This window comes from Ascaphus truei, chromosome 12 (genome assembly GCF_040206685.1).
Source record: "Ascaphus truei isolate aAscTru1 chromosome 12, aAscTru1.hap1, whole genome shotgun sequence".
Taxonomy (NCBI): domain Eukaryota; kingdom Metazoa; phylum Chordata; class Amphibia; order Anura; family Ascaphidae; genus Ascaphus; species Ascaphus truei.
Window position 1 is genome coordinate 45,280,501 of NC_134494.1, and position 27,986 is coordinate 45,308,486.

A 27,986-nucleotide genomic window follows, 5' to 3' on the forward strand; every position below is an offset into this window, starting at 1 on the left:
ATAAGATACCTTTAGGCCTGTTCAGCTGAAGGCGTCTTATGGCTTTGCTCCGTTTGGTAAATATGGCTCTAAGTGCCCTGGTGTACGGGACAGAGGGTGAGTAAGTGTGTTTTATAAGAGGGAATTTCAGCAAATGGGTGAGATGTTCTTGAGCTTTTAGAATTGGAAGCAGTGGGAGATGGATGTAGGAATATAGGAGGGGTCACATTACTGACCCTACAAATGACCCTTCAGCAGTGGGGGGCTGCAGGATGGCATATGTATGGCAGTTCCATTCTCCCCAAATATTGCAAAAATAATAGGGTATATTCTGGTAGATCTCCGGGTGTGAGATTAGGGTCCTGGTTACCATCTAGAGCCTGATGTGGGGGAGACCAGAACCGTTCCATGCCATGTAAGTTTTGACCTGTTTATTTTTTAGATAAAGTATCCCATTATTTTACCGATGTTGTCCCTCTGTGCGCTTTCTTTTTGTGTTTTGGTACATTCTGGTGGATGCTGAATGTTTCATTCATACAATACACAGGTAATGGGAGTAGGATCACAGTAATGATAGCAACCCCCCATTAATCTTCTTTGTGTCGGGCCCCCTTGGACAAAGGAAGGGGCAGTGAGTGGGGTAGTCGGTGCCCATGTAGGAGGCACCGGTAATGCAATAAAGCACATTATATGAGTCCCACAAAGTCTGAGCTGGAGACGGGATGATTCCCGCCTCATCCCTCCTCCCTGTCTCATCACATGAGGGGGTGTGTTCCAACCTGAAAAACAGACCCAACCTGTCTCAGGTACAAATCAGTTGTGTGTGTACATCAGATGCCACCAGAGGCTTCAGTGTGCTACTGCCAGACCGCTGCCAGCCCACCAGCTCTCAGTGACCTGCACAGACTTCTGTAAGGTGAGCATCCACTGTCCAAGACTGAGCCAATTAAACCCCAAGCTCCCTGTATATAGTGAACATGAAGATCTATATGTGTGAGGGTTGTGAAACAGTTTGATAATATTCCCCCAAACACACACAGCCTCCCAAACTCTTGGATCTGGGGGTCCTGTACAGGTACAGGTGTGTTATGTCAGAAGCAGAGTTACAACTCCCAGCATCCCCAGTAAGGGATCGGTGCTGAAATTGGTCAAGGAACCAGGTGATACATTGTTATTACACACCTGCTCCATTGTGCACCATTACAAAACATGCATTATTTCCTGAGTTCTTTACATACACACAGCGAGTAAACAGCACTCACATAGACATTACACAAGCCTGCGGAGGCATCTAGCATCCTAGCTGCTCCCTACCGAAGTGCATTGTCCATATTCTCTCTCTCTCTCTCTTTATATATATATATATATATATATATATTATATATATATATATAATATATATATATATATATATATATTATATATATATATATATATTGTTGTCATTCAGCCTTAAATACCTGGTATTGTATTGGGTTACTGCTGGTTGCGTCTGGCACAATTTATTATAGGGTCCTGTTGGACCACACATCCTTTTCCACTTTCCCTGTAAGTCTTTGTTGCTGTCTGACGAAGTCCGCTGTGTATTTATCTCGGGGGGGCCTTCCCCACTTGTGCACCCACCGCTGGTTTCTGATGGGTGTGTGTTTGGATTTGTGGATAACTTGCTTTGTACAAATTAGATTTGTATCAGTTTCTGTGTCACTGTCGGTTCTTACTGTACTTCTATATAAATAGGAAACTCTAGTAGCTGATAATCTAATAACGCCAATGACGTATTTGCTTTAGATTTAGATGTGAAAGGCTTACTGTGAATAAAAGTTCTGTGACTTTCATACGTTACAATGTGTTGGCAGAGACTGGTGTGAGCAGAGATTGGGATAAGGAGAAATCACCGCCTATAGACTCTATTGCCTTTTCTTTGTGAAGCACTGAGTACACTGTTAGTGCTATATTAGTAAAATGATATTGTACATATATACAATAATACAATGGAGATATTTTTGGGCCATTTAATGTGCTATGTACCTGGGAACATATAACCGGGGATGGTGCTTTAAGGTGGCAATTAACTAAAGCAATGTGTGTGTATATAAATAATGATTGTATTATATATATATATATATATATATATATATATATATATATATATATATACACATTTTTTTCATTGCATTGAGTTCTCTTTAAGAAATGCCACATGTAAAGTCCTCACGTTATTTTCTAATTTGGGGAGATAATGCCAGTTACTGTTTTCATTAAGTGGTTACAAAGGCGCCATTTTGAATTTGTGATAGATGAAATCATCCTTGCTCAGTCACTGCACTGGGATTACTGTATCATTCATTCCCCGGCTGGATGCGAGTTCTTCATAAGTAATACATTCTCTCTCTCAGTCTCTCTCTCTTTCTCTCTCTCTCTCATATTCTCTCCTCATTCTCTCTCATTCTCTCTCTCTCATTCTCTCTCTCTCTCTCATTCTCTCTCTCTCTCTCTCTCATTCTCTCTCTCATTCTCTCTCTCTCATATTCTCTCTCTCTCTCTCTCTCTCTCTCTCTCTCTCATATCTCTCTCTCTCTCTCTCTCTCTCTCTCTCTCTCTCTCTCTCTCTCTCTCTCTCTCTCTCTCTCTCTCTCTCTCTCTCTCTCTCTCTCTCCTTCATCTGGTGCACTGTACCTTTGAATCCCTGCAGGTTTTATACAGGATAGAAAGAGGACACTATCAGGTTAGGATGTGATATCCATCTCCAGGCCTGAGCATACAACTCCCGGATAGTTTCACGGGACAGGGGCAAACCCAGAAAGCCACAATCCCACTTCTGTGACACAAAAACAAATGTGAATCCTAATCCCTTCCATTACTATCAGATTCTTCAACATCTTTACAATTATATAGAGCTAGGGAACGGTCCCTAAACACTGCCAGACAAGGTGTCACATGGCTCGGTGCTCTTGCTTTTTTGGCAATCAAATTAATGTTGCTATTCAGACAGGACACAATTTGACTCCCTGGACATCTTATCATGTAATTTGGGTAACTGGGCTGCTGTGTCCTCACCCATCACAGATCAGTGTCTATACCTGTAGGACACACACCCTGTAACAGTCACACACATCTCTCACAACAAGAAGCAAAGAGACCTTGTGACATTTCCAAGTTGTACCTGTTTATAATGGGTCCTCTGATCTAGACATTAATGTTCTGTCCCTACAAGGGATTGATGCACCCTCTTGTTGTATGAGATCTTCTGACCTCTTGACTCACTTATCAATTACACCCTATTGATTTCTATTGGCGATGCCAATGTGTGTAAGAGACTGAGCCTATGAATCTGTATATGAGAGTGAGCCGGGGGTTTGTTTTCTTTGTTACAGGTTAATCCGAACATTAAAAAGGCTGATCCCATGTAATTTAATGGGGGGAAATTGCTGTGTGTAAGTGGGGAAGTACGGTGACAGTGTAGGTGTCACCTTCTCAATGAGATGAGGGGGCGTGCAAATAAAGAGCTGAGATTCCGCAGTCGGATTGATCTGGAGAACAGCAGAATGTTTGCACGTTTCACCTCTAGTGGATAATCACAGGGAGGATCAGGATGAGTCATCACCTCAAATTAAACTTTTACCCTCTAACCCACCCTTGTTTATAGACTCTGGAACATTCCAAATTCATCATTAACATGTAGTACAGTAGATAAATGCTATATTTATGTGACAAGCTAGGCTGGCGCCGGCTGTACCTGAGATGTCCTTGCGGTGAGAGAAAAGGACTCCTCTTATTTAGCAATAACAAACAATATATAGTGACGGTTTCTTGGCCTAAACATCAGGGGTCGATGTCATGGTACAAACAGTGTGCTATAAACCGTGTGAAACACAGAGGCCTTGGTCCACAATTCGAAATGTAAATTTCACGCACAACACTCCTTCTGTCCTTCTGTCCTTCTGTCCATCTGAACTTCTGTCCTTCTGTCCTTCTGTCCTTCTGTTCTTCTGAACTGCTGTCTTTCTGGCTTTTAGTATTTTTTTTTAATGGAGAACAGATTCATACGTTATTCCAGGCGGTCCTCGCTTATCCGCCGGAATCCATCCGGCAAAAAGCCGTCGGATAGTGAACCCAATGTCGGATTGGGGGTCCATGTTTATTCACGGCGGTGAGCATCGGCTAAGCGTTTCCGACGTTGGGTAATGCGTCCAGCGGACTGCATAATGCGGCGTAGGATAAGCCGTTTAGACGTAATATGGACCATCGGATACCGAGGACCGCCTGTCCTGTTAGTGTCACCTTCCTCGTGCTGTGTGTGTTCCACAGAATTCCTGGTCACAGCACATTTACCAGGAATCGTCTGCATGAGACACCCATTAATTATACGAGAGGGAGGTGTCGCGGTGTCAAATTCCTGGGACATCTTTTTTTGTGCACGCTTTTCACAAGCTGAAAAATATCATAGCATTTCCTTCTCAATCACATGCATGTGACATGTTGCACTGTCACATGATGTTTACATGTTCTGTGGGGTATTGCGCTGTCACCTGATTTTTGCATGTGGGATGCTACACTGCCACATGACGTTTGCGTGTTGTACATGGGGTACGGTCACATGTTGTATGTGGGATGTTACATTGTCACATGATGTCTGCGTGTGGGATGTCACCATGTCACTCACGTTATCTTTGCGTGTTGTAGGGTATGATAGACTCCGTCGCACACAGCTCCATCATGCCATCGTTCTCTGAACCGCTCTATGCTTGGACGGACCTGTTCAGCAGTGATATTTACCCCACATACTTCGATCCGCCGCCACCAGGTAAGGAGTATGCGTTGATGCAAGTAACGGGGATTAGGTTTCCGTGTCCGGGACACAATGCAAGATCACATCTCTGTGATACCTTTTCTGTGACCTGTCCCAGGGAAATGTTGAGGGCGACTAATATTTTCCAGGACTCTCAGCAATGGTGATTTTGGGATAGAATTGCTTCATAGCTCAACCCTGGTCACTGTGTCTTGGGAATCACCGCAACATGGTGTCCCTGCCAGTCCCGCTCACGTTAGAAGATGGAGAGTTGCATCGTTTAAATGTGGTGGATTTGTTGCAGCAAATTAAAAAGGGTGAAAATGTAACGTTTAAAGGTACATAATGTAGCACATATTGTCACGTAACGCCTCTCGAACTCCCTAAATCTGAGGCTGGATCACCTTGGGGGCAAATAAAGTGCGAGCTGAAACTGGCGCTCTTTGCCATGACACATACAATGAAGTGTATCTATCTCATCACTTAACGCAAAGCAAAGGTTCACGTCTCCTACAGTGTGTGCTCATGGCCCTGAATACCTGAGATTCCTGTATCAGCACGTAAGACGGGAGATTCATTAGTGGGAGCAGCTGTTAATTAGTAAGAGCTGTAAGATTATTGTTAAGACTGATAACACCTGATTAATTATTAATGGGCCAACTGAGCATCATGGATGGTTAGTCACATTATAAGGAACGTGGATCTCTCTGTCCTGCCTTGTGTGGTAGAGGAGATACATGTGCTGAGTATTGTACAGCTGAGTATCCGGCGGTGACGAGAAGGAGATCGCCATGTCTGCGCATGTGCAGAACAGAGACGGCTGAGGTCGCGCATGCGTAGAACGGAGACGGCTGAGGTCGCGCATGCACAGAACGGTGGACTGGAAGTCTGCGCATGCGCAGAAGCCAAAAATCGCCGGTTCCTCTTTTCGGCGATTTTCGCTTTGCGGTGGCGCCAGGGAACGAAACCCGCCGTACGAGCAGGGCCCGCCTGTACTGTACTTTAACTTCAATATCAAGTGAGAAAACTTTAACCTCCTAAAAAAAAAAACATCTGAAACTGGAGACCAGTCTATAAGAACCACTCCACGTCCTTAACTCCTTCTGTGCCCGAGGACTTTTCTGGCAGCTAGGTGGTTAACTAATAAAAGTCCCTGCACCAAGAAATATTGCACACCTGTTGGATACCTGGATCCATCAGGACAAATAATTAGAGTATAATAATGACTCTGTAGCTGATGGGAAGGAATAGTAACATTTTCCATCATGTGTTGTGTCCAGTTGTGGCTCCTCTGGATATTGTGGGGAGTTGGTGATTCATGGTAATAAGCTGGGATTGGTTGGTGCTGGTGACATCTGTATATTGTTACTGGGAAACCAGCAGAAGTAAACAGGCCCTTCCCATTGCATCCGCCACACATCTCTAATTACCAGCCTGTCAGCCACATCAAAGCTCCCGGGTATTAATCACCACTGTGCCCGTACTTGCAAACAAAGAAACATATTTGGGATTTTCCCTCTTCCAGGTAGGCAAATAAGCCGTGCAGGCTAGTGCAAGCAGACCGAGTAACCAGGAGGCAGCGTGAATATTTCTATACTTCTACAATTATTTGTTTTACTTCTTCCAAATGTGTAAGACTGCCCCTAATATGACAATGCCCCCCAATGAGTAAGATTGACCACCAATAAGTGACACTGCCCACAATGTGACCATGCCCCCCAATGAGTAAGATTGACCCCCAATAAGTGACACTGACCCAATGTGACCATGCCCCCATGAATAAGACTGACCCCCAATAAGTGACACTGCCCGCAATGTGACCATGCCCCCTAATGAGTAAGATTGACCCCCAATAAGTGACACTGCCCCAATGTGACCATGCCCCCCCAATGAGTAAGATTGACCCCCAATAAGTGACACTGCCCCCAATGTGACCATGCCCCCCCCAATGAGTAAAACTGCCCCAATAAGTTACACTAAAGCCATAGAGTCACTGCCCTCCCATGAGCATGACTGCCTCCCAATATGTAAGTGACACTGGCTCCCCCAATGAGTGAAACTGCCCTCCAATGAGTAAGATTGCCTCCCAATGAATGTCACTGCCCACTAATAAGTGACACTACTCCCAACGAGTGACACTACTCCCAATGAGTGACACTGCCCTCCAATGAGTGACACTGCCCTTCAATGAGTGACACTGCCCTTCAATGAGTGACACTACTCCCAACGAGTGACACTGCCCTCCAATGAGTGACACTACTCCCAATGAGTGACACTGCCCTCCAATGAGTGACACTACTCCCAATGAGTGACACTACTCCCAATGAGTGACACTGCCCTCCAATGAGTGACGCTACTCCCAACGAGTGACACTACTCCCAACGAGTGACACTACTCCCGATGATTGGCACCTCCCTCCAATGAGGGACACTAATCCCAATGAGTGACACTGCGCTCCAATAAGTGGCACTACTCCCAATGAGTGACACTGCCCTCCAATGAGTGACACTACTCCTAATGAGTGACACTGCCCTTCAATGAGTGACACTACTCCTAATGAGTGACACTGCCCTCCAATGAGTAACACTACTAACAATGAGTGACACTGTCCTCCAATTAGTAAGACTTTTTCCCAATAAGTGACAATTATTTGCCTCTGTGTTACCAGAGAATAATCATTTGCAATAGTAGTGCCACAAGAGGAAGCCACAACGTCTACATTAACCAACAATTGGTTAACTGAGGAAGAAGTTCATAGGCGGCTTGATAAAATTAAAGTAAATAAGGCACCTGGCCCCGATGGCATACATCCAAGAGTTCTCAAGGAGTTAAGCTCAGTAATAGCCAAACCATTACATTTAATATTAAAAAACGCAATTTCCACAGGCTCAGTACCACAAGATTGGCGTAAAGCATATGTGGTGCCTATATTTAAAAAGGGAGCTAGATCACAACTGGGGAATTACAGACCTGTAAGCCTGACTTCAATAGTGTGGAAACTTCTTGAAGGTTTAATACGGGATAATATTCATGAATACCTAATGGAAAACAAAATTATTAGTAATAGTCAGCATGGATTTATGAAGGATAGATCATGCCAAACTAACCTTATTGTTTCTTTGAGGAGGTAAGTAGGAATTTAGACCAGGGTAATGCAGTTGATGTGGTCTACTTAGATTTTGCAAAGGCTTTTGATACGGTTCCACACAAAAGCTTGGTGTACAAAATAAAGCAAATTTGACTCAGTAATAATATATGCACCTGGATTGAAAACTGGTTAAAGGATAGACAACAGAGGGTTGTCATAAATTGAAATTTTCAGGTTGGGCTAAAGTCGTGAGTGGAGTACCTCAGGGATCGGTATTGGAACCCCTGCTTTTTAACTTGTTTATTAATGACCTTGAGGTTGGCATCGAGAGCAAAGTCTCCATCTTTGCTGATGACACTAAATTGTGTAATGTAGTAGAATCAGAGCAGGATGTCATTTCTCTCCAGAAGGACTTGGAGAGACTGGAAACTTGGGCAGGTAAATGGCAGATGAGGTTTAATACAGATACGTGTAAGATTATGCATTTGGGAAGCAAGAATAAACAGGTGACTTACAAATGAAATGGGGATAAATTGGGGGAATCCTTGATGGAGAAGGATTTAGGAGTTCTTGTAGACAGCAGGCTTAGCAATAGTGCCTAAAGCAGTTATTCCCAACCCTGGGGCTCCTTGAAGCAGTCTCAGGGGTTCCTCCTATGGACCACAGACCCCCCCCCCCCCCCCCATCCTCCCTGATGGTGGGGTTTTTTAGTATGTATTTTGTACGGTGGATTGAGTGAGAGTGGGGTAATTGACGGAAGGTATGGGCGAGTGAGAGAAGGGAGGGGGCGGGAGGGAGTAAGTGAGGAAAAGAGGGAGTAAGAGTGAGACACAAGGGATAAATACATGCGAGGCGGGAGGGGGGAGAGTTAGTGAGACGGATGGGAGAGAAATAAATGGGTAGATGGTGGGAAATAGAGGTGGCTCGTGAGGTGTGAATCACTGGCCTAAAGTCATGCAGTAACTGCAAAGGCAAACAAGATCTTATCTTGCATTAAACGGGCAATGGATGGACGGGGCGTAAACATAATTATGACCCTTTATGAAGCATTAGTAAGGCCACACCTTGAGTATGGAGTACAATTTTGGGCACCACTCCTTAGAAAAGGCATTATGGAACTAGAGAGAGTGCAGAGGAGAGCCACCAAATGAATAAAGGGGATGGACAATCTAACTTATGAGGAGAGGCTAGCTAAATTAGATTTATTTACATTAGAAAAGAGGCGTCTAAGAGGGGATATGATAACTATATACAAATATATTCAGGGACAATACAAGGAGCTTTCAAAAGAACTATTCATCCCACGGGCAGTACAAAGGACTCGGGGCCATCCCTTAAGGTTGGAGGAAAAGAGATTTCACCAGCAACAAAGGAAAGGGTTCTTTACAGTAAGGGCAGTTAAAATGTGGAATTCATTACCCATGGAGACTGTGATGGCAGATACAATAGATTTGTTCAAAAAAAGGTTGGACATCTTTTTAGATGGGAAAGGTATACAGGGATATACCAAATAAGTATGCATGGGAAGGACGCTGATCCAGGGATTAATCCGATTGCCAATTCTTGGAGTCAGGAAGGAATTTATTTCCCCTTATGAGATATCATTGGGTAATGTATCACTGGGTTTTGTGTTCCTCTGGATCTATATACTGCAAGTACGGATATAGGATGAAGACAAAAGAAGTTAGTGCGCAGCTAATACCTAGTAATTTACAAAAAGTGACCTGTGCACCGTGATTAGGAAACAATATTGTTAACCTTGTGTGAGGGTGACACTTGGCGTGGGTCTGCAGCCTCTCTTGGGGGTGGCTCGACACCCCAGAAACTATACAAAAAACAGAAAAACAAGGCGCACAACGCACATAGTGTAATAGAGTATAAAACGTGACTTTATGGTTAAAAATAAATAAATCTGCGTACATCAAGGTAATAGTTACAAGCAGTTGGTTGTTTGGTTTACCACACCATGTGATGACCGGAGGTAGCACCCTTGGTAAATACCAGCAGGGGGTGTAACAGCAAGCGTCTCGTCTGTTTCTTACTTTACAGTTGCGGGGATCACAGCAGGGGATGTGTCAGCAAACGTCTCATCTGCTGTGGGCTCCAATGTTGTGTGAATGTCCTGTAGTAGGAGTCCCAGAGCACACGGCTCCAAGCGGCGTGTTGCTTCTTGCGGGGCGCCCAGCGATGACGTCACAAATCGCCCAACAGCTTCCGGCAACCTTCTCCTGGAACGCACAGCGTGCGTGTCAAGTTCCCAACCGATCGGAGTGTACAGCGCACATGCGTCAAGTGATTCAGCTTACTGACAGTGTCCAGAGACGCTACAAAATACTTTGGGGAAACGAGCAAAGACACCCTTCTTTCCAACGTGTTTCGTAACACTAGGTTACTTCTTCTGAAGAAGTAACCTAGTGTTACGAAACACGTTGGAAAGAAGGGTGTCTTTGCTCGTTTCCCCAAAGTATTTTGTAGCGTCTCTGGACACTGTCAGTAAGCTGAATCACTTGACGCATGTGCGCTGTACACTCCGATCGGTTGGGAACTTGACACGCACGCTGTGCGTTCCAGGAGAAGGTTGCCGGAAGCTGTTGGGCGATTTGTGACGTCATCGCCGGGCGCCCCGCAAGAAGCCCCGCAAGAAGCAACACGCCGCTTGGAGCCGTGTGCTCTGGGACTCCTACTACAGGACATTCACACAACATTGGAGCCCACAGCAGATGAGACGTTTGCTGACACATCCCCTGCTGTGATCCCCGCAACTGTAAAGTAAGAAACAGACGAGACGCTTGCTGTTACACCCCCTGCTGGTATTTACCAAGGGTGCTACCTCCGGTCATCACATGGTGTGGTAAACCAAACAACCAACTGCTTGTAACTATTACCTTGATGTACGCAGATTTATTTATTTTTAACCATAAAGTCACGTTTTATACTCTATTACACTATGTGCGTTGTGCGCCTTGTTTTTCTGTTTTTTACGGATATAGGATAAAGTATCTGTCGGCTACATTTAGCATAGGTTGAACTTGATGGACGTACGTCTTTTTCAACCTCATCTACTATGTAATACTGCCCTCCAATGAGTGACTGCCTTCCAATAAGTGAGTGCTTCTCAATCAGTGGCACTGTCCTCTAATGGTGACACTTCCATCCTAATGACTGAGACATGGTAAACCTGCTAATCCTCTCCTGTCTCACCTGTTTGTCCCAGGTGTGTCGCCTCTGTGGACGTCTCTGCCCCCGGAGCACTGGACCAAGCATCATGTCTGTGACTGGCTGCAGTATTGCTGTGACAGCTACAAGCTGGACGCTACCTACATCCCCTTCTCCAACTTCAATGTCTCAGGTCCGCAGCTGTGCAGTATGACGAGGGAGGACTTCACAGAGGCAGCAGGGGGGTGCGGGCAGTATCTGTACAGCCTCCTGCAGAACATCCGGACACATGGTCAGTCTGAGAGAGACAGGACATCCTACACAGGACTGGTACCTGTAACCCCTTCCCTGCCAGAGAGGCCTGCATGGCAAAATAATACCATGCGGGACCCTCTGCCACGAATGTGGGGATTGCCACTAATTAGTGTCACTTTCCTGACAGGCAGAAAATTATATCTTGGGTTTTGTCTTGTTGTTTTCTGCAGGGATTTCATTTCTTAGCCGCACAGAGGAGAAGAAACCGCTCAGTCCAGAAAGTGAGTACACGAGAGCCCGGCACTGTACTTAAAAAAGGGTCTCTGCAAAACCCTCCAGCATCAGAGGGGTTAAGGGACTTCACACAATGTTACTGTCCCTCCCTGGCACATAATGCGCTGCGGCAGATGTTGGCGCTATACACAGGGGCTATAGCCATGGCAATGCCCGAGGGCTCACGTTCTCGGGGAGCCCGCTGAAATGATGATGAGGGGGAGAGATGATGATGATGAGGGGGAGAGATGATGATGTGGGGGAGATCTGATTATGGTGATGAGGGGGAGATCTTATGATGGTGATGATGAGGGGGAGATCTGATGGTAATGATGATGAGGGAGAGAGCTGATGATAATGAGGGGGAGAGCTGATGATGAGGGGGAGATATGATGATGAAGGGGGAGATCTGAAGATGATGAAGGGGAGAGATAATGATGATGAGGGGAGATCTGATGATGATGATAATGATGATGATGATGAGTCGGAGATCTGATGATGATGATAATGATGATGATGATGAGGAGAACAGATGATGATGATGATGATGATGAGGGGGAGAGCTGATACTGATGATGATGATGAGCGGGAGAGCGGATGAGGATGAGGGGAAGAGATGATGATGATGGGGAGAGCTGCTGATGATGGGGAGAGCTGATGATGATGATGATGATGAGGGGGAGAGCGGATGATGATGATGATGAGGGGAAGAGATGATGATGATGGGGAGAGCTGATGGTGATGATAATGATGAAGGGGGAGCTGATAATGATGATGATGAGGGGGAGAGCTGATGATGATGAGAGGGAGAGCTTATGATAATGAGGAGAGAGATGATGATAAGGAGGAGAGATGATGATGGTGGGGAGAGAGATGATGGTGGGGAGAGATCTGATGAGGGGGAGATCTGATGATTATGATGATGATGAGGGAGAGAGATGAAGATGATTATGATGAGGGAGAGAGCTGATGATAATGAGGGAGAGATGAAGATGATTATGATGAGGGAGAGAGCTGATGATAATGAGGGAGAGATGAAGATGATTATGATGAGGGAGAGAGCTGATGATAATGAGGGAGAGATGAAGATGATTATGATGAGGGAGAGAGCTGATGATAATGAGGGAGAGATGAAGATGATTATGATGAGGGGAGAGCTGATGATGGTGATGGTGATGATGATGATGAGAGCTGATGATGATGATGAAGAGGGGGAGAGCTGATGATGGTAATGATGATGAGAGCTGATGATGAGGGGGATAGATTATGGTGATGAGGAGGAGAGATGATGATGATGATAAGGAGGAGAGATGATGATGATGATGGGGAGAGAGATGATGAGGGGGAGAGAGATGATTAGTGGAGAGAACTGATGAGGGGTAGAGATCTTATGAGGGGGAGATCTGATGATGATGATGATGATGAGGGGGAGATCTGATGATGATGGTGATGAGGAGGAGATCTGATGATGGTGATGATGAGGGGGAGATCTGATGATAATGATGATGAGGGAGAGAGCTGATGATAATGAGGGGGAGAGCTGATGATGAGGGGGAGATATGATGATGAAGGGGAAGATCTGAAGATGATGAGAGGGAGAGATAATGATGATGATGATGATGATGATGATGATGATGAGGGGGAGATCTGATGATGATGATAATGATGATGATGATGGGGAGAGCATAAGATGATGATGATGATGAGGGGAGAGCTGATACTGATGATGATGATGAGGGGGAGAGCGGATGAGTATGAGGTGGAGAGATGATGATGATGGGGAGAGCTGCTGATGATGATGATGGGGAGAGCTAATGATGATGATGATGATGAGGGGGAGAGCGGATGATGATGATGATGATGATGATGATGATGAGGGGAAGAGATGATGATGATGATGGGGAGAGCTGATGATGATGATAATGATGAGGGGGAGCTGATAATGATGATGATGAGGGGGAGAGCTGATGATGATGAGAGGGAGAGCTTATGATGATGATGATGATGATGATGAGGAGGAGGAGAGAGATGATGATAAGGAGGAGAGATGATGATGAGGGAGAGAGATGATGATGGGGAGAGAGATGATGAGGGGGAGATCTTATGATAGTGATGATGAGGGGGAGATCTGATGATTATGATGATGATGAGGGAGAGAGATGAAGATGATTATGATGAGGGAGAGAGCTGATGATAATGAGGGAGATAGATGAAAATGATTATGATGAGGGAGAGATGATGATGATGATGATGATGCTGTTGATGGTGATGATGATGAGGGGGGAGATGATGATGAGGGGGAGAGAGATGATGAGGGGGAGAGAGATGATGAGGGGGAGAGATCTGATGAGAGGTAGAGATCTGATGAGGGGGAGATCTTATGATGGTGATGATGAGGGGGAGATCTGATGATGATGATGAGGGAGAGAGATGAAGATGATTATGATGAGGGAGAGAGCTGATGATAATGAGGGAGAGAGATGAAGATGATTATGATGAGGGAGATGATGAGGGGGAGAGCTGATGATGATGATGAGAGCTGATGATGATGAGGGGGAAGATTATGGTGATGAGGGGGAGAGATGATGATGATGATGATGATGATGATGATAAGGAGGAGAGATGATGATGGGGAGAGAGATGATGAGGGGGGAGAGATGATTAGGGGGAGAGATCTGATGAGGGGTAGAGATCTTATGAGGGGGAGATCTGATTATGATGAGGGGGAGATCTGATGATAATGGTGATGAGGAGGAGATCTGATGATGGTGATGAGGAGGAGATCTGATGATGGTGATGAGGAGGAGATCTTATGATGGTGATGATGAGGGGGAGATCTGATGGTAATGATGATGAGGGAGAGAGCTGATGATAATGAGGGAGAGAGATGATGATGAGGTAGAGAGATGATGACGAGGGGAAGAGAGATGATGAGAAAGTTGATGATGAGGGGGAGAGAGATGATGAGGTGGAGAGAGATGATGATGAGGGGGAGAGAGATGATGATGAGGTGGAGAGATGATGATGATGAGAGATCTGATGATTATGAGGGGGAGATCTGATGATTATGAGGGAGAGAGATGATGATGATGGGAGAGATGATGATGATGAGTGGGAGATGATGATTATGATGATGATAAGGAGGGGAGCTGATGATGATGAGGGGGAGAGCGAATGATGATGAGGGGGAGAGATGATGATTATGAGGGGGAGATCTGATGATTATGAGGGGGAGATCTGATGATTATGATGGGAGAGATGATGATGATGAGTGGGAGATGATGATTATGATTATGATGATGATGAGAAGGAGGGGAGCTGATGATGATGATGAGGGGGATAGTGAATGATGATGAGGGGGATAGCGAATGATGATGAGGGGGAGAGCTTTATGATGATGATGAGGTGGAGAGCTTGTGATGATGAGGTGGAGAGCTTGTGATGATGAGGGGGAGAGAGATGATGAGGGGGAGAGAGATGATGATGAGGGGGGAGATCTGATGATGAAGGGGGATCTGATGATGGTGATGATGAGGGGGAGATCTGATGATGGTGATGATGAGGGGGAGATATGATGATGATGATGATGATGATGATGATGATGATAATGATGGAGAGAGCTGATAATAATGAGGTAGAGAGATGATGATGAGGGAGAGATGATGAAGAGGGAGATTGATGATGATGAGGGAGAGAGTTGATGATGAGGTGGAGAGAGATGGTGATGAGGGGGAGAGATGATGATGATGATGATGATGATGATGATGGGGAAAGATCTGATGATTATGAGGGGGAGATCCGATGATGATGAGATCTGATGATGGTTATGATGAGGGGGAGATCTGATGATGATGATGATGATGAGTGGGAGATCTGATTATAGTGATGAGGGAGAGAGATGATGATGAGGGGGAGAGATGGTGATGATGATGAGGTGGAGAGATGGTGATGGTGATGATAATGAGGGGGAGATCTGGTGATGGTGATGAGGGGGAGAGCTGATGAGGAGGATGAGGGGAGAGATGATGAGGAGGAGAGATGAGGAGGAGGAGAGATGATTATGATGGGGAGGGGGAGAGATGAGGAGGAGGGGGAGAGATGATGAGGAATGATGAGAGAGAGGATGATGGAGAAGATGGGGGAGGGAGAAAATATTGCAGTCAGTATTAATATTAATTGGACCCTGAAATGTCTTTTGCCCGGGTCCCGCGATGTCTTGCTGCTCCCTCTGGCTATACAAATAAAAGATAATAAGTAGCTATTTAGGTTTGTAGAATAAGAAGTTGGTGGTACGGAGTACGCAGAGTGTCTCTTAGTCAGTATGTGCCCCTCTCTGTGCCGCTTTCCTAGGGAAGCATACGGTATTCTGGGTGAATGGACATGAACCCGCAGTGACTGCACAGGAACACGCAGCTTCTTAACCAATTCCCCGCTTTATTTGCTCACATTTTAGGCGAGAAAACAATATTATTGAAAACAGACGCTGTGAAAAGACACAAATCTCCAAACCAAAGCCGGCCAGGTAAGAGCAGCAGAAAAGAATATACCGCCCAGGTATAAATATACACGATGTGACCCTGAGACTAGCTGCTGGCGCCCACAGTGCAGGGGAAATGATTCATTCTTGTGCCATGTATGAGCTTCGGAGCCAGCAGACCCGGGACAGGAAACGGTAATGTCGTTTCCATTTGGATTATTATCTGCATTATATCATGGAGATAACACATGGATGGGCAACAGGTGGCTCTGCCTGAAGCATGCAGCCCTCAGGGGCTTTACCTGTGGCCCCCAGCTGCTGGCAGTCCTCTCACACACTCTCACACACTCTCTCACACTCTCACACACACTCTCACACACACTCTCACACACACTCTCACACACACTCTCACACACAGTCTCACACACTCACACACTCACACACTCACACACTCACACACTCACACACACACACACACACACACACTCACACAGTCTCACACAGTCTCACACAGTCTCACACAGTCTCACACAGTCTCACACAGTCTCACACAGTCTCACACACACAGTCTCACAGTTTCACCCAGTCTCACACACACACTCTCACAGTCTCACACACACACTCTCACAGTCTCACACACTCACACTCGCACACACTCACACTCGCACACACTCGCACACTCAAGAGTGGACAGGGGCTGGCTGGAAAATTGGCCTGGGGGTAAACCCAACCAACCAGCACAAGAATCAGGTGGCCCACACACCATACATACCACACACACACCACACACCACACACACCATATACACCACACACAGACGCACACACACCATATACACCATACACAGACGCACACAAACATATACACCATACACAGACGCACACACACCATATACACCATACACAGACGCACACACACCATACACACCATACACACACACACCATACACAGATGCGCACACACCATACACAGACACACACGCCATATACAGACGCACATGCTTTACATAGATGCACACCATACAAAGACACACAATACACAGACACACACACCATACACAGATACACACACGCCATACATAGACACTATAGGGAGAGGTATTAGCAGCAGGACGTAAGGGTCCATAGGGAGAGGTATTAGCAGCGGGATGTTAGGGGGTATAGGGAGAGGTATTAGCAGCGGGATGTTAGGGAGAGGTATTAGTAGCGGGGTGTTAGGGTGTATAGGGAGAGGTATTAGCAGCAGGGTGTTAGGGTGTATAGGGAGAGGTATTAGCAGCAGGATGTTAGGGTCCATAGGGAGAGGTATTAGCAGCGGGATGTTAGGGTGTATAGGGAGAGGTATTAGCAGCGGGATGTTAGGGAGAGGTATTAGTAGCAGGATGTTAGGGTGTATAGGGAGAGGTATTAGCAGCAGGGTGTTAGGGTGTATAGGGAGAGGTATTAGCAGCGGGGTGTTAGGGTGTATAGGGAGAGGTATTAGCAGCAGGGTGTTAGGGTGTATAGGGAGAGGTATTAGCAGCGGGGTGTTAGGGTGTATAGGGAGAGGTATTAGCAGCAGGGTGTTAGGGTGTATAGGGAGAGGTATTAGCAGCAGGGTGTTAGGGTGTATAGGGAGAGGTATTAGCAGCGGGGTGTTAGGGTGTATAGGGAGAGGTATTAGCAGCAGAATGTTAGGGTGTATAGGGAGAGGTATTAGCAGCAGGATGTTAGGGTGTATAGGGAGAGGTATTAGCAGCGGGGTGTTAGGGTGTATAGGGAGAGGTATTAGCAGCGGGATGTTAGGGTGTATAGGGAGAGGTATTAGCAGCGGGATGTTAGGGTGAATAGGGAGAGGTATTAGCAGCAGGATGTTAGGGTGTATAGGGAGAGGTATTAGCAGCGGGATGTTAGGGTGTATAGGGAGAGGTATTAGCAGCAGAATGTTAGGGTGTATAGGGAGAGGTATTAGCAGCGGGGTGTTAGGGTGTATAGGGAGAGGTATTAGCAGCAGAATGTTAGGGTGTATAGGGAGAGGTATTAGCAGCGGGGTGTTAGGGTGTATAGGGAGAGGTATTAGCAGCGGGATGTTAGGGTGTATAGGGAGAGGTATTAGCAGCGGGATGTTAGGGTGAATAGGGAGAGGTATTAGCAGCAGGATGTTAGGGTGTATAGGGAGAGGTATTAGCAGCGGGATGTTAGGGTGTATAGGGAGAGGTATTAGCAGCAGAATGTTAGGGTGTATAGGGAGAGGTATTAGCAGCAGGGTGTTAGGGTGTATAGGGAGAGGTATAAGCAGCGGGGTGTTAGGGTGTATAGGGAGGGGTATTAGCAGCGGATGTTAGGGTGTATAGGGAGAGGTACTAGCAGCAGAATGTTAGGGTGTATAGGGAGAGGTATTAGCAGCAGGGTGTTAGGGTGTATAGGGAGAGGTATTAGCAGCGGGATGTTAGGGTGTATAGGGAGAGGTATTAGCAGCGGGATGTTAGGGTGTATAGGGAGAGGTATTAGCAGCGGGATATTAGGGTGTATAGGGAGAGGTATTAGCAGCGGGATGTTAGGGTGTATAGGCAGAGGTATTAGCAGCAGAATGTTAGGGTGTATAGGGAGAGGTATTAGCAGCGGGATGTTAGGGTGTATAGGGAGAGGTATTAGCAGCGGGATATTAGGGTGTATAGGGAGAGGTATTAGCAGCAGGGTGTTAGGGTGTATAGGGAGAGGTATTAGCAGCGGGGTGTTAGGGTGTATAGGGAGAGGTATTAGCAGCAGAATGTTAGGGTGTATAGGGAGAGGTATTAGCAGCGGGGTGTTAGGGTGTATAGGGAGAGGTATTAGCAGCGGGATGTTAGGGTGTATAGGGAGAGGTATTAGCAGCGGGATGTTAGGGTGAATAGGGAGAGGTATTAGCAGCAGGATGTTAGGGTGTATAGGGAGAGGTATTAGCAGCGGGATGTTAGGGTGTATAGGGAGAGGTATTAGCAGCAGAATGTTAGGGTGTATAGGGAGAAGTATTAGCAGCGGGATGTTAGGGTGTATAGGGAGAGGTATTAGTAGCGGGATGTTTGGGTGTATAGGGAGAGGTATTAGCAGCAGGGTGTTAGGGTGTATAGGGAGAGGTATAAGCAGCGGGGTGTTAGGGTGTATAGGGAGAGGTATTAGCAGCGGATGTTAGGGTGTATAGGGAGAGGTACTAGCAGCAGAATGTTAGGGTGTATAGGGAGAGGTATTAGCAGCGGGGTGTTAGGGTGTATAGGGAGAGGTATTAGCAGCGGGATGTTAGGGTGTATAGGGAGAGGTATTAGCAGCGGGATGTTAGGGTGTATAGGGAGAGGTATTAGCAGCGGGATATTAGGGTATATAGGGAGAGGTATTAGCAGCGGGATGTTAGGGTGTATAGGCAGAGGTATTAGCAGCAGAATGTTAGGGTGTATAGGGAGAGGTATTAGCAGCGGGGTGTTAGGGTGTATAGGGAGAGGTATTAGCAGCGGGATGTTAGGGTGTATAGGGAGAGGTATTAGCAGCGGGATGTTAGGGTGTATAGGGAGAGGTATTAGCAGTGGGATATTAGGGTGTATAGGGAGAGGTATTAGTAGCGGGATGTTAGGGTGTATAGGGAGAGGTATAAGCAGCAGGATGTTAGGGTGTATAGTGAGAGGTATTAGCAGCAGGATGTTAGGGTGTATAGGGAGAGGTATTAGCAGCAGGATGTTAGGGTGTATAGGGAGAGGTATTAGTAGCAGGGTGTATAGGGAGAGGTATTAGTAGCAGGGTGTTAGGGTGTATAGGGAGAGGTATTAGTAGCAGGGTGTTAGGGTGTATAGGGAGAGGTATTAGCAGCGGGATGTTAGGGTGTATAGGGAGAGGTATTAGCAGCAGGGTGTTAGGGTGTATAGGGAGAGGTATTAGCAGCGGGGTGTTAGGGTGTATAGGGAGAGGTATTAGTAGCAGGGTGTATAGGGAGAGGTATTAGCAGCGGGATGTTAGGGTGTATAGGGAGAGGTATTAGAAGCAGGGTGTTAGGGTGTATAGGGAGAGGTATTAGCAGCAGGGTGTTAGGGTGTATAGGGAGAGGTATTAGCAGCAGGATGAGGGTGTATAGGGAGAGGTATTAGCAGCGGGATGTTAGGGTGTATAGGGAGAGGTATTAGCAGCGGGATGTTAGGGTGTATAGGGAGAGGTATTAGTAGCAGGGTGTATAGGGAGAGGTATTAGCAGCGGGATGTTAGGGTGTATAGGGAGAGGTATTAGAAGCAGGGTGTTAGGGTGTATAGGGAGAGGTATTAGCAGCAGGGTGTTAGGGTGAATAGGGAGAGGTATTAGCAGCAGGATGAGGGTGTATAGGGAGAGGTATTAGCAGCGGGATGTTAGGGTGTATAGGGAGAGATATTAGCAGCGGGATGTTAGGGTGTATAGGGAGAGGTATTAGCAGCGGGTGTTAGGGTGTATAGGGAGAGGTATTAGCAGCGGGATGTTAGGGTGTATAGGGAGAGGTATTAGCAGCGGGATGTTAGGGTGTATAGGGAGAGGTATTAGCAGCAGGGTGTTAGGGTGTATAGGGAGAGGTATTAGCAGCGGGTGTTAGGGTGTATAGGGAGAGGTATTAGCAGCAGGGTGTATACTGAGAGGTATTAGCAGCGGGATGTTAGGGTGTATAGGGAGAGGTATTAGCAGCGGGATGTTAGGGTGTATAGGGAGAGGTATTAGCAGCAGGATGTTAGGGTGTATAGGGAGAGGTATTAGCAGCAGGATGTTAGGGTGTATAGGGAGAGGTATTAGCAGTAGGGTGTATACTGAGAGGTATTAGCAGCGGGATGTTAGGGTGTATAGGGAGAGGTATTAGCAGCGGGATGTTAGGGTGTATAGGGAGAGGTATTAGCAGCAGGATGTTAGGGTGTATAGGGAGAGGTATTAGCAGTAGGGTGTATACTGAGAGGTATTAGCAGCGGGATGTTAGGGTGTATAGGGAGAGGTATTAGCAGCGGGATGTTAGGGTGTATAGGGAGAGGTATTAGCAGCAGGATGTTAGGGTGTATAGGGAGAGGTATTAGCAGTGGGATGTTAGGGTGTATAGGGAGAGGTATTAGCAGCGGGATGTTAGGGTGTATAGGGAGAGGTATTAGCAGCGGGATGTTAGGGTGTATAGGGAGAGGTATTAGCAGCAGGATGTTAGGGTGTATAGGGAGAGGTATTAGCAGTAGGGTGTATACTGAGAGGTATTAGCAGCGGGATGTTAGGGTGTATAGGGAGAGGTATTAGCAGCGGGATGTTAGGGTGTATAGGGAGAGGTATTAGCAGCAGGATGTTAGGGTGTATAGGGAGAGGTATTAGCAGTGGGATGTTAGGGTGTATAGGGAGAGGTATTAGCAGCGGGATGTTAGGGTGTATAGGGAGAGGTATTAGCAGCGGGATGTTAGGGTGTATAGGGAGAGGTATTAGTAGCAGGGTGTATAGGGAGAGGTATTAGTAGCAGGGTGTTAGGGTGTATAGGGAGAGGTATTAGTAGCAGGGTGTTAGGGTGTATAGGGAGAGGTATTAGAAGCAGGGTGTTAGGGTGTATAGGGAGAGGTATTAGCAGCAGGATGTTAGGGTGCATAGGGAGAGGTATTAGCAGCGGGATGTTAGGGTGTATAGGGAGAGGTATTAGCAGCGGGATGTTAGGGTGTATAGGGAGAGGTATTAGCAGCAGAATGTTAGGGTGTATAGGGAGGGGTATTAGCAGCGGGATGTTAGGGTGTATAGAAAGAGAAATTAGCAGCAGAATGTTAGGGTGTATAGGGAGAGGTATTAGCAGCGGGATGTTAGGGTGTATAGGGAGAGGTATTAGCAGCAGGATGTTAGGGTGTATAGGGAGAGGTATTAGCAGTGGGATGTTAGGGTGTATAGGGAGAGGTATTAGTAGCGGGATGTTAGGGTGTATAGGGAGAGGTATTAGCAGCACGATGTTAGGGTGTATAGGGAGAGGTATTAGCAGCGGGACGTTAGGGTGTATAGGGAGAGGTATTAGCAGCGGGATGTTAGGGTGAATAGGGAGAGGTATTAGTAGCAAGGTGTATAGGGAGAGGTATTAGTAGCAGGGTGTTAGGGTGTATAGGGAGAGGTATTAGTAGCAGGGTGTTAGGGTGTATAGGGAGAGGTATTAGAAGCAGGGTGTTAGGGTGTATAGGGAGAGGTATTAGCAGCAGGATGTTAGGGTGTATAGGGAGAGGTATTAGCAGCGGGATGTTAGGGTGTATAGGGAGAGGTATTAGCAGCGGGATGTTAGGGTGTATAGGGAGAGGTATTAGCAGCAGGGTGTTGGGGTGTATAGGGAGAGGTATTAGCAGTAGGATGTTAGGGTGTATAGGGAGAGGTATTAGCAGCGGGATGTTAGGGTGTATAGGGAGAGGTATTAGCAGCAGGGTGTTGGGGTGTATAGGGAGAGGTATTAGCAGCGGGATGTTAGGGTGTATAGGGAGAGGTATTAGCAGTGGGGTGTTAGGGTGTATAGGGAGAGGTATTAGAAGCGGGATGTTAGGGTGTATAGGGAGAGGTATTAGCAGCAGGATGTTAGGGTGTATAGGGAGAGGTATTCGCAGCAGGGTGTTAGGGTGTATAGGGAGAGGTATTAGCCGCGGGGTGTTATGGTGTATAGGGAGAGGTATTAGCAGCGGGATGTTAGGGTGTATAGGGAGAGGTATTAGCAGCGGGATGTTAGGGTGTATAGGGAGAGGTATTCGCAGCAGGGTGTTAGGGTGTATAGGGAGAGGTATTAGTAGCAGGGTGTTAGGGTGTATAGGGAGAGGTATTAGCAGCGGGATGTTAGGGTGTATAGGGAGAGGTATTAGCAGCGGGATGTTAGGGTGTATAGGGAGAGGTATTCGCAGCAGGATGTTAGGGTGTATAGGGAGAGGTATTAGTAGCAGGGTGTTGGGGTGTATAGGGAGAGGTATTAGTAGGAGGATGTTAGGGTGTATAGGGAGAGCTATTAGCAGCAGGGTGTTAGGGTGTATAGGGAGAGGTATTAGCAGCGGGATGTTAGGGTGTATAGGGAGAGGTATTAGCACCGGGATGTTGGGGTGTAGAGGGAGAGGTATTAGCAGCAGGGTGTTAGGGTGTATAGGGAGAGGTATTAGCAGCAGGATGTTAGGGTGTATAGGGAGAGGTATTAGTAGCAGGGTGTTAGAGTGTATAGGGAGAGGTATTAGTAGCAGGGTGTTAGGGTGTATAGGGAGAGGTATTAGTAGCAGGGTGTATAGGGAGAGGTATTAGTAGCAGGGTGTATAGGGAGAGGTATTAGTAGCAGGGTGTTAGGGTGTATAGGGAGAGGTATTAGCAGCGGGATGTTAGGGTGTATAGGGAGAGGTATTAGCAGTGGGATGTTAGGGTGTATAGGGAGAGGTATTAGCAGCAGGGTGTTAGGGTGTATAGGGAGAGGTATTAGCAGCAGGGTGTTAGGGTGTATAGGGAGAGGTATTAGCAGAGGGTGTTAGGGTGTATAGGGAGAGGTATTAGTAGCAGGGTGTATAGGGAGAGGTATTAGCAGCAGAAAGAGAAGCTTAGTGATGCCATTTTATGGATAACTGGTCAGACCACAACTAGTTATATTCTGGAGACCAGAATTTTGGGCTGGAGCGGACACTACGAATCAAAGAAGGTTTTTCCTCATCTGCCTTTAGCTTTAGGATACTCCATTTCTCCCGAAGAGAAAAGTGAGTTTGCCTGGCTCCCAGATAACAGATATTTTGTGTTCCTCAGGTGTGCAGAGTTCTCACCTGTGGGAATTCCTGCGGGATCTGCTCCTCTCCCCCGAAGATAATGAGGGGGTCTTGGATTGGGAGGATCAGGAGCAGGGAATCTTCCGCGTGGTGAAATCGGAGGCGCTGGCGCGGGTGTGGGGAAAGAGAAAGAGGAACGACAGGATGACGTACGAAAAGCTCAGCAGAGCTCTGCGGTGGGTGTCAAGAATTGATCTAGGGATCCGATATCCCACGAGGGGTCTGTGTATTTGTAATAATAATATTTTCTATGACGTGCTGACACTGTACATAGAATTTTATAGACAACTAGCTGAGAGACCCGGCGTTGCCCGGGATGTAATGTTCCTGCTCTCCTCTCTCTCCTCCCCCCTCTCTCTCTTTCCCTGTCTCCCCCCTGCCTCTCCCCTCTCTCTCTCTCTTCCCCCCTATCTCTCTCTCTTCCCTTGTCTACTCCCTCTCTCTTCCCCTGTCTCCCCCCTCTCTGTTTGTCCCCCGTTCCCATCAATCCAGCTCCCCCCCCCTTTACAGGTCCGGTCCCTCCCCCCATTTACCGGTCCGGTCCCCCGACCCCTTTCCAGCTCTGTTCCCCCCTCCTTTACAGCTTCATGCAGTGTGTGTGTGTGCGCGTCAGTGTGTGTGTGTGCGCGTCAGTCAGTGTGTGTGCGTCAGTCAGTGTGTGTGCGTCAGTCAGTGTGTGTGCGTCAGTTAGTGTGTGTGTGTGCCAGTCAGTGTGTGTGTGTGTGTGTGTGTGTGTGTGTGTGTGTGTGTGTGTGTGTGTGTCAGTCAGTGTGTCACTTAAAGAAACAACAAAAGAGATAGGGAGTGATCACAAGACCATACTAATTGGGGAAAGTAATTGGGTATATAAATAGGTAATCAAATGGTGGGTGCAAACAGTGAACTAAAAAGTGAATCAGAAAAAGGGAAGTGTGTTTCCCTTTTTCCCTTTTTCTCAGTCAGTGTGTGTTTCAGTCAGTGTGTGTGTGTGTGTGTGTCAGTGTGTGTGTGTGTGTGTGTGCGTCAGTCAGTGTGTGTGCGTCAGTCAGTGTGTGTGTGCGCGTCAGTCAGTGTATGTGTGTGTGCGCGTCAGTCAGAGTATGTGTGTGTGCGCGTGCCAGTCTGTGTGTGTATGTGTGCGCGCGCCGGTGTGTGGGTGTGTGTGCGCGTCAGTCAGTGGGTGTCTGTGCGCGTCAGTCAGTCTGTGTGTGCGCGTGATTGTGTGTGTGTGCGCGTCAGTGTGTGTGTGTGCGCGTCAGTGTGTGTGTGCATCAGTCAGTGTGTGTGTGTGTGCGTGCGTCAGTCAGTGTGTGTGTGTGTGCGTCAGTCAGAGTGTGTGTGTGCATCAGTCAGTGTGTGTGTGTGTGTGCGTCAGTCAGTGTGTGTGTGTGCGTCAGTCAGTGTGTGTGTGTGTGTGCGTCAGTGTGTGTGTGTGTGCGTCAGTCAGTGTGTGTGTGTGCGTCAGTCAGTGTTATGTGTGCGTCAGTGTGTGTGTGTGTGTGTGTGTGTGCGTCAGTCAGTGTGTGTGTGTGTGTGTGTGCGTCAGTCAGTGTGTGTGTGCGTCTGTGTGCGTGTGCGTGTGCGTGTGTGTGTGCGCGTCAGTCAGTGTGTGTGTGTGTGTGCGTCAGTCAGTGTGTGTGTGTGTGTGTGCGTCAGTCAGTCTGTGTGTGCGCGTCAGTTAGTGGGTGTGTGTGTGCGCGTCAATCAGTGGGGGGGTGTGTGTGCGCGCCAGTCTGTGTGCGCGTCAGTCAGTGTGTGCGCGTCAGTCTGTGTGTGTGTGCGCGCCAGTCAGTGGGTGTGTGTGTGCTCCAGTCTGTGTGTGTGTGTCAGTCTGTGTGTGTGTGTGTGTGCGTCAGTCTGTGTGTGTGTGCGCGTCAGTCAGTGGGTGTGTGTGTGCGTGCGCGCGTCAGTCAGAGTATGTGTGTGTGCACGCGCCAGTCTGTGTGTGTATGTGTGCGCGCGCCAGAGCTGCACGCACACACACTGACTGACGCACACACACTGACTGACGCACACACACTGACTGATGCACACACACACACACTGACTGATGCACACACACTGACTGACGCACACACACACACACTGACGCGCACACACACACTGCATGAAGCTGTAAAGGAGGGGGGAACAGAGCTGCACGCTCCATTAATTCCACGGAGCGCACTCCATTCATTCCATGCAGCGCGCGTCATCCATTCCACGCAGTGCGCACCTTTAATTCCACGCAGTGCGCACCTTTAATTCCACGCAGTGCGCACCTTTAGACATTTCTTTTATTCAGCGCCTGCCACAGATGTAATGACGCCTCTGGCACAGCTGATGTGCGTTTCCCAACCGGACAAAGCTTCGCGCCCGCTCAGACCCGGCAATTCTATAACACAAAAGTATCAGCAAATATCAAGGAGATAAGATAACGTCCCCCACCCTGTTATTATCACGTGTAAAGCCCCCTTACTCCCCCACATACCCCTACAAATATGATAGGGTCATTGCATTGCCACAATGTTCAGTATAAAGTTACTACAACCTTAACCCTCTTGCTGCCAAACGCGTGTGTTGCATTGTAAGGCCCCTATGGAAATGAAGTCCATATTAACGCCTTGTTCCATTTGCAATGTATTTGCAGGCACTATTATAAGACGGGGATCCTGGAGCGCGTGGACAGGCGCCTGGTGTACAAATTTGGGAAGAATGCGCATGGGTGGCACTGAAGGACACTAAGGATTTGCTCCGGAGCGTGTCCCAGACAAAGCCGGGCACTTCACACTGGGACCTTCTGAGAGGCTGTCCTGGTCTGCGGCAGACTGAGAACGCACAGCGCTGGCGTGTCACTATCACAAGGAGGTGGATACAATGTATATAACAGAGAACAATGAGTCAACCTGCACACTCACTGAGTGAACCTGCACACTCACTGAGAGAACCAGCGCACTCACCGAGAGAACCAGCACACTCACTGAGAGAACCAGCACACTCACTGAGAACCAGCACTCACTGAGAGAACCAGCACACTCACCGAGAGAACCAGCACACTCACTGAGAGAACCAGCACACTCACTGAGAACCAGCACTCACTGAGAGAACCAGCACACTCACTGAGAGAACCAGCACACTCACTGAGAGAACCAGCACACTCACTGAGAGAACCAGCACACTCACTGAGAGAACCAGCACACTCACTGAGAACCAGCACTCACTGAGAGAACCAGCACACTCACTGAGAGAACCAGCGCACTCACCGAGAGAACCAGCACACTCACTGAGAGAACCAGCACACTCACTGAGAACTAGCACTCACTGAGAGAACCAGCACACTCACTGAGAGAACCAGCACACTCACTGAGAGAACCAGCACACTCACCGAGAGAACCAGCACACTCACCGAGAGAACCAGCACACTCACTGAGAGAACCAGCGCAGCAAACATCTTCTCATGGAGTCTTTGTTGCACTCGGGCTTCTGAAGTACACTACTCTGACATGGCCGATATCACCAGTGTTACCAGCTAACTATTACTCATTAGTAATGGGTCATTTGTAAAGTACTTATCAGATACTATCAGCGGCCAACAGGTTTTATAAGAGGTGCATCCACTCGCAGCCGAGACCAAGCTCGTGTCTTCCAGTAAAACCCTTCCTCACTTTCCATCTGTTTAATCAGGACCCGCAGTGAAAATAAAGGCGCGACTCGTGTGCGTTCTGCTGGTTAACGTGTGCGATCCCAGCCACTCAGCTTCCCACTAACCCTGGGCAACTCCACTCCCTCTCCCGAAACGCTGAGTATTTCTCTCTGCTCGTCCTGTCGCTCATTAAAGAAGAAAGTTAAAAAAAAGACTATTATTCAGGACATCTAACAATATCATTATGGGAGCGTCTCCGAGCTGCAAAACTTGGGGCCAAAGCCGGCGCCCGATTTATTCAAGAAAAAAACATCTGGAATTTGTCCTAAGAGTGAAATGTGCTTCACAGCTGGACAAAGGGAAAACACCTCTCTTCCTGTCCCCCCTCCCAAATACAACCCCTTTCTGTAAATAACTGTGTGTAAAAATGTGAATTCAGAGGACCTATTTTTTAGAAATGTTCTTAGTATTACAGCCATTTGTAAACCTGACAGATAAAATATACAGTATTCAACAACCGAGCGCTTATCCAGTACTTTTACACTTCTGCCGTGAGGTCCGGTTCTGCGTCCCACCTCCAGCGCACGCAGGGCAGCTTATGGTTTATCCAGAAGCACCGGATCTTCACACCCGGGG

General features: G+C 47.3%; 1 protein-coding gene and 1 long non-coding RNA gene across 3 annotated transcripts; both read left to right on the plus strand.

Moving 5' to 3' along the window:
* The first annotated feature begins 754 nt into the window (after positions 1 to 754).
* ELF5 (E74 like ETS transcription factor 5) lies at positions 755 to 27,869 on the plus strand. The gene is made up of 7 exons (XM_075567574.1): positions 755 to 895; positions 4,663 to 4,783; positions 11,071 to 11,304; positions 11,498 to 11,548; positions 15,994 to 16,062; positions 23,730 to 23,925; positions 26,358 to 27,869. The coding sequence occupies exons 2-7, from the start codon at positions 4,666 to 4,668 to the stop codon at positions 26,440 to 26,442; spliced, it is 753 nt and encodes a 250-aa protein (XP_075423689.1). The 5' UTR covers positions 755 to 895; positions 4,663 to 4,665; the 3' UTR covers positions 26,443 to 27,869.
* LOC142464208 (uncharacterized) lies at positions 19,426 to 20,667 on the plus strand. 2 transcript variants are annotated; one of them, XR_012787619.1, is made up of 2 exons: positions 19,426 to 19,506; positions 20,593 to 20,667. It is a non-coding gene; the product is annotated as an uncharacterized LOC142464208 (long non-coding RNA). The 2 variants fall into 2 exon arrangements; XR_012787618.1 differs by lacking the exon at positions 19,426 to 19,506 and adding an exon at positions 20,350 to 20,414.
* Positions 27,870 to 27,986: the final 117 nt, after the last annotated feature.

Coding starts and splice junctions, on each gene's coding strand:
- ELF5 (XM_075567574.1), top strand. CDS start 4,666: ATGATAGACTCCGTCGCACACAGCTCCATCATGCCATCGTTCTCTGAA. Junction 11,549..15,993: donor GAAACCGCTCAGTCCAGAAA/GTGAGTACACGA, acceptor CTCACATTTTAG/GCGAGAAAACAATATTATTG. Junction 16,063..23,729: donor TCCAAACCAAAGCCGGCCAG/GTAAGAGCAGCA, acceptor TGTGTTCCTCAG/GTGTGCAGAGTTCTCACCTG.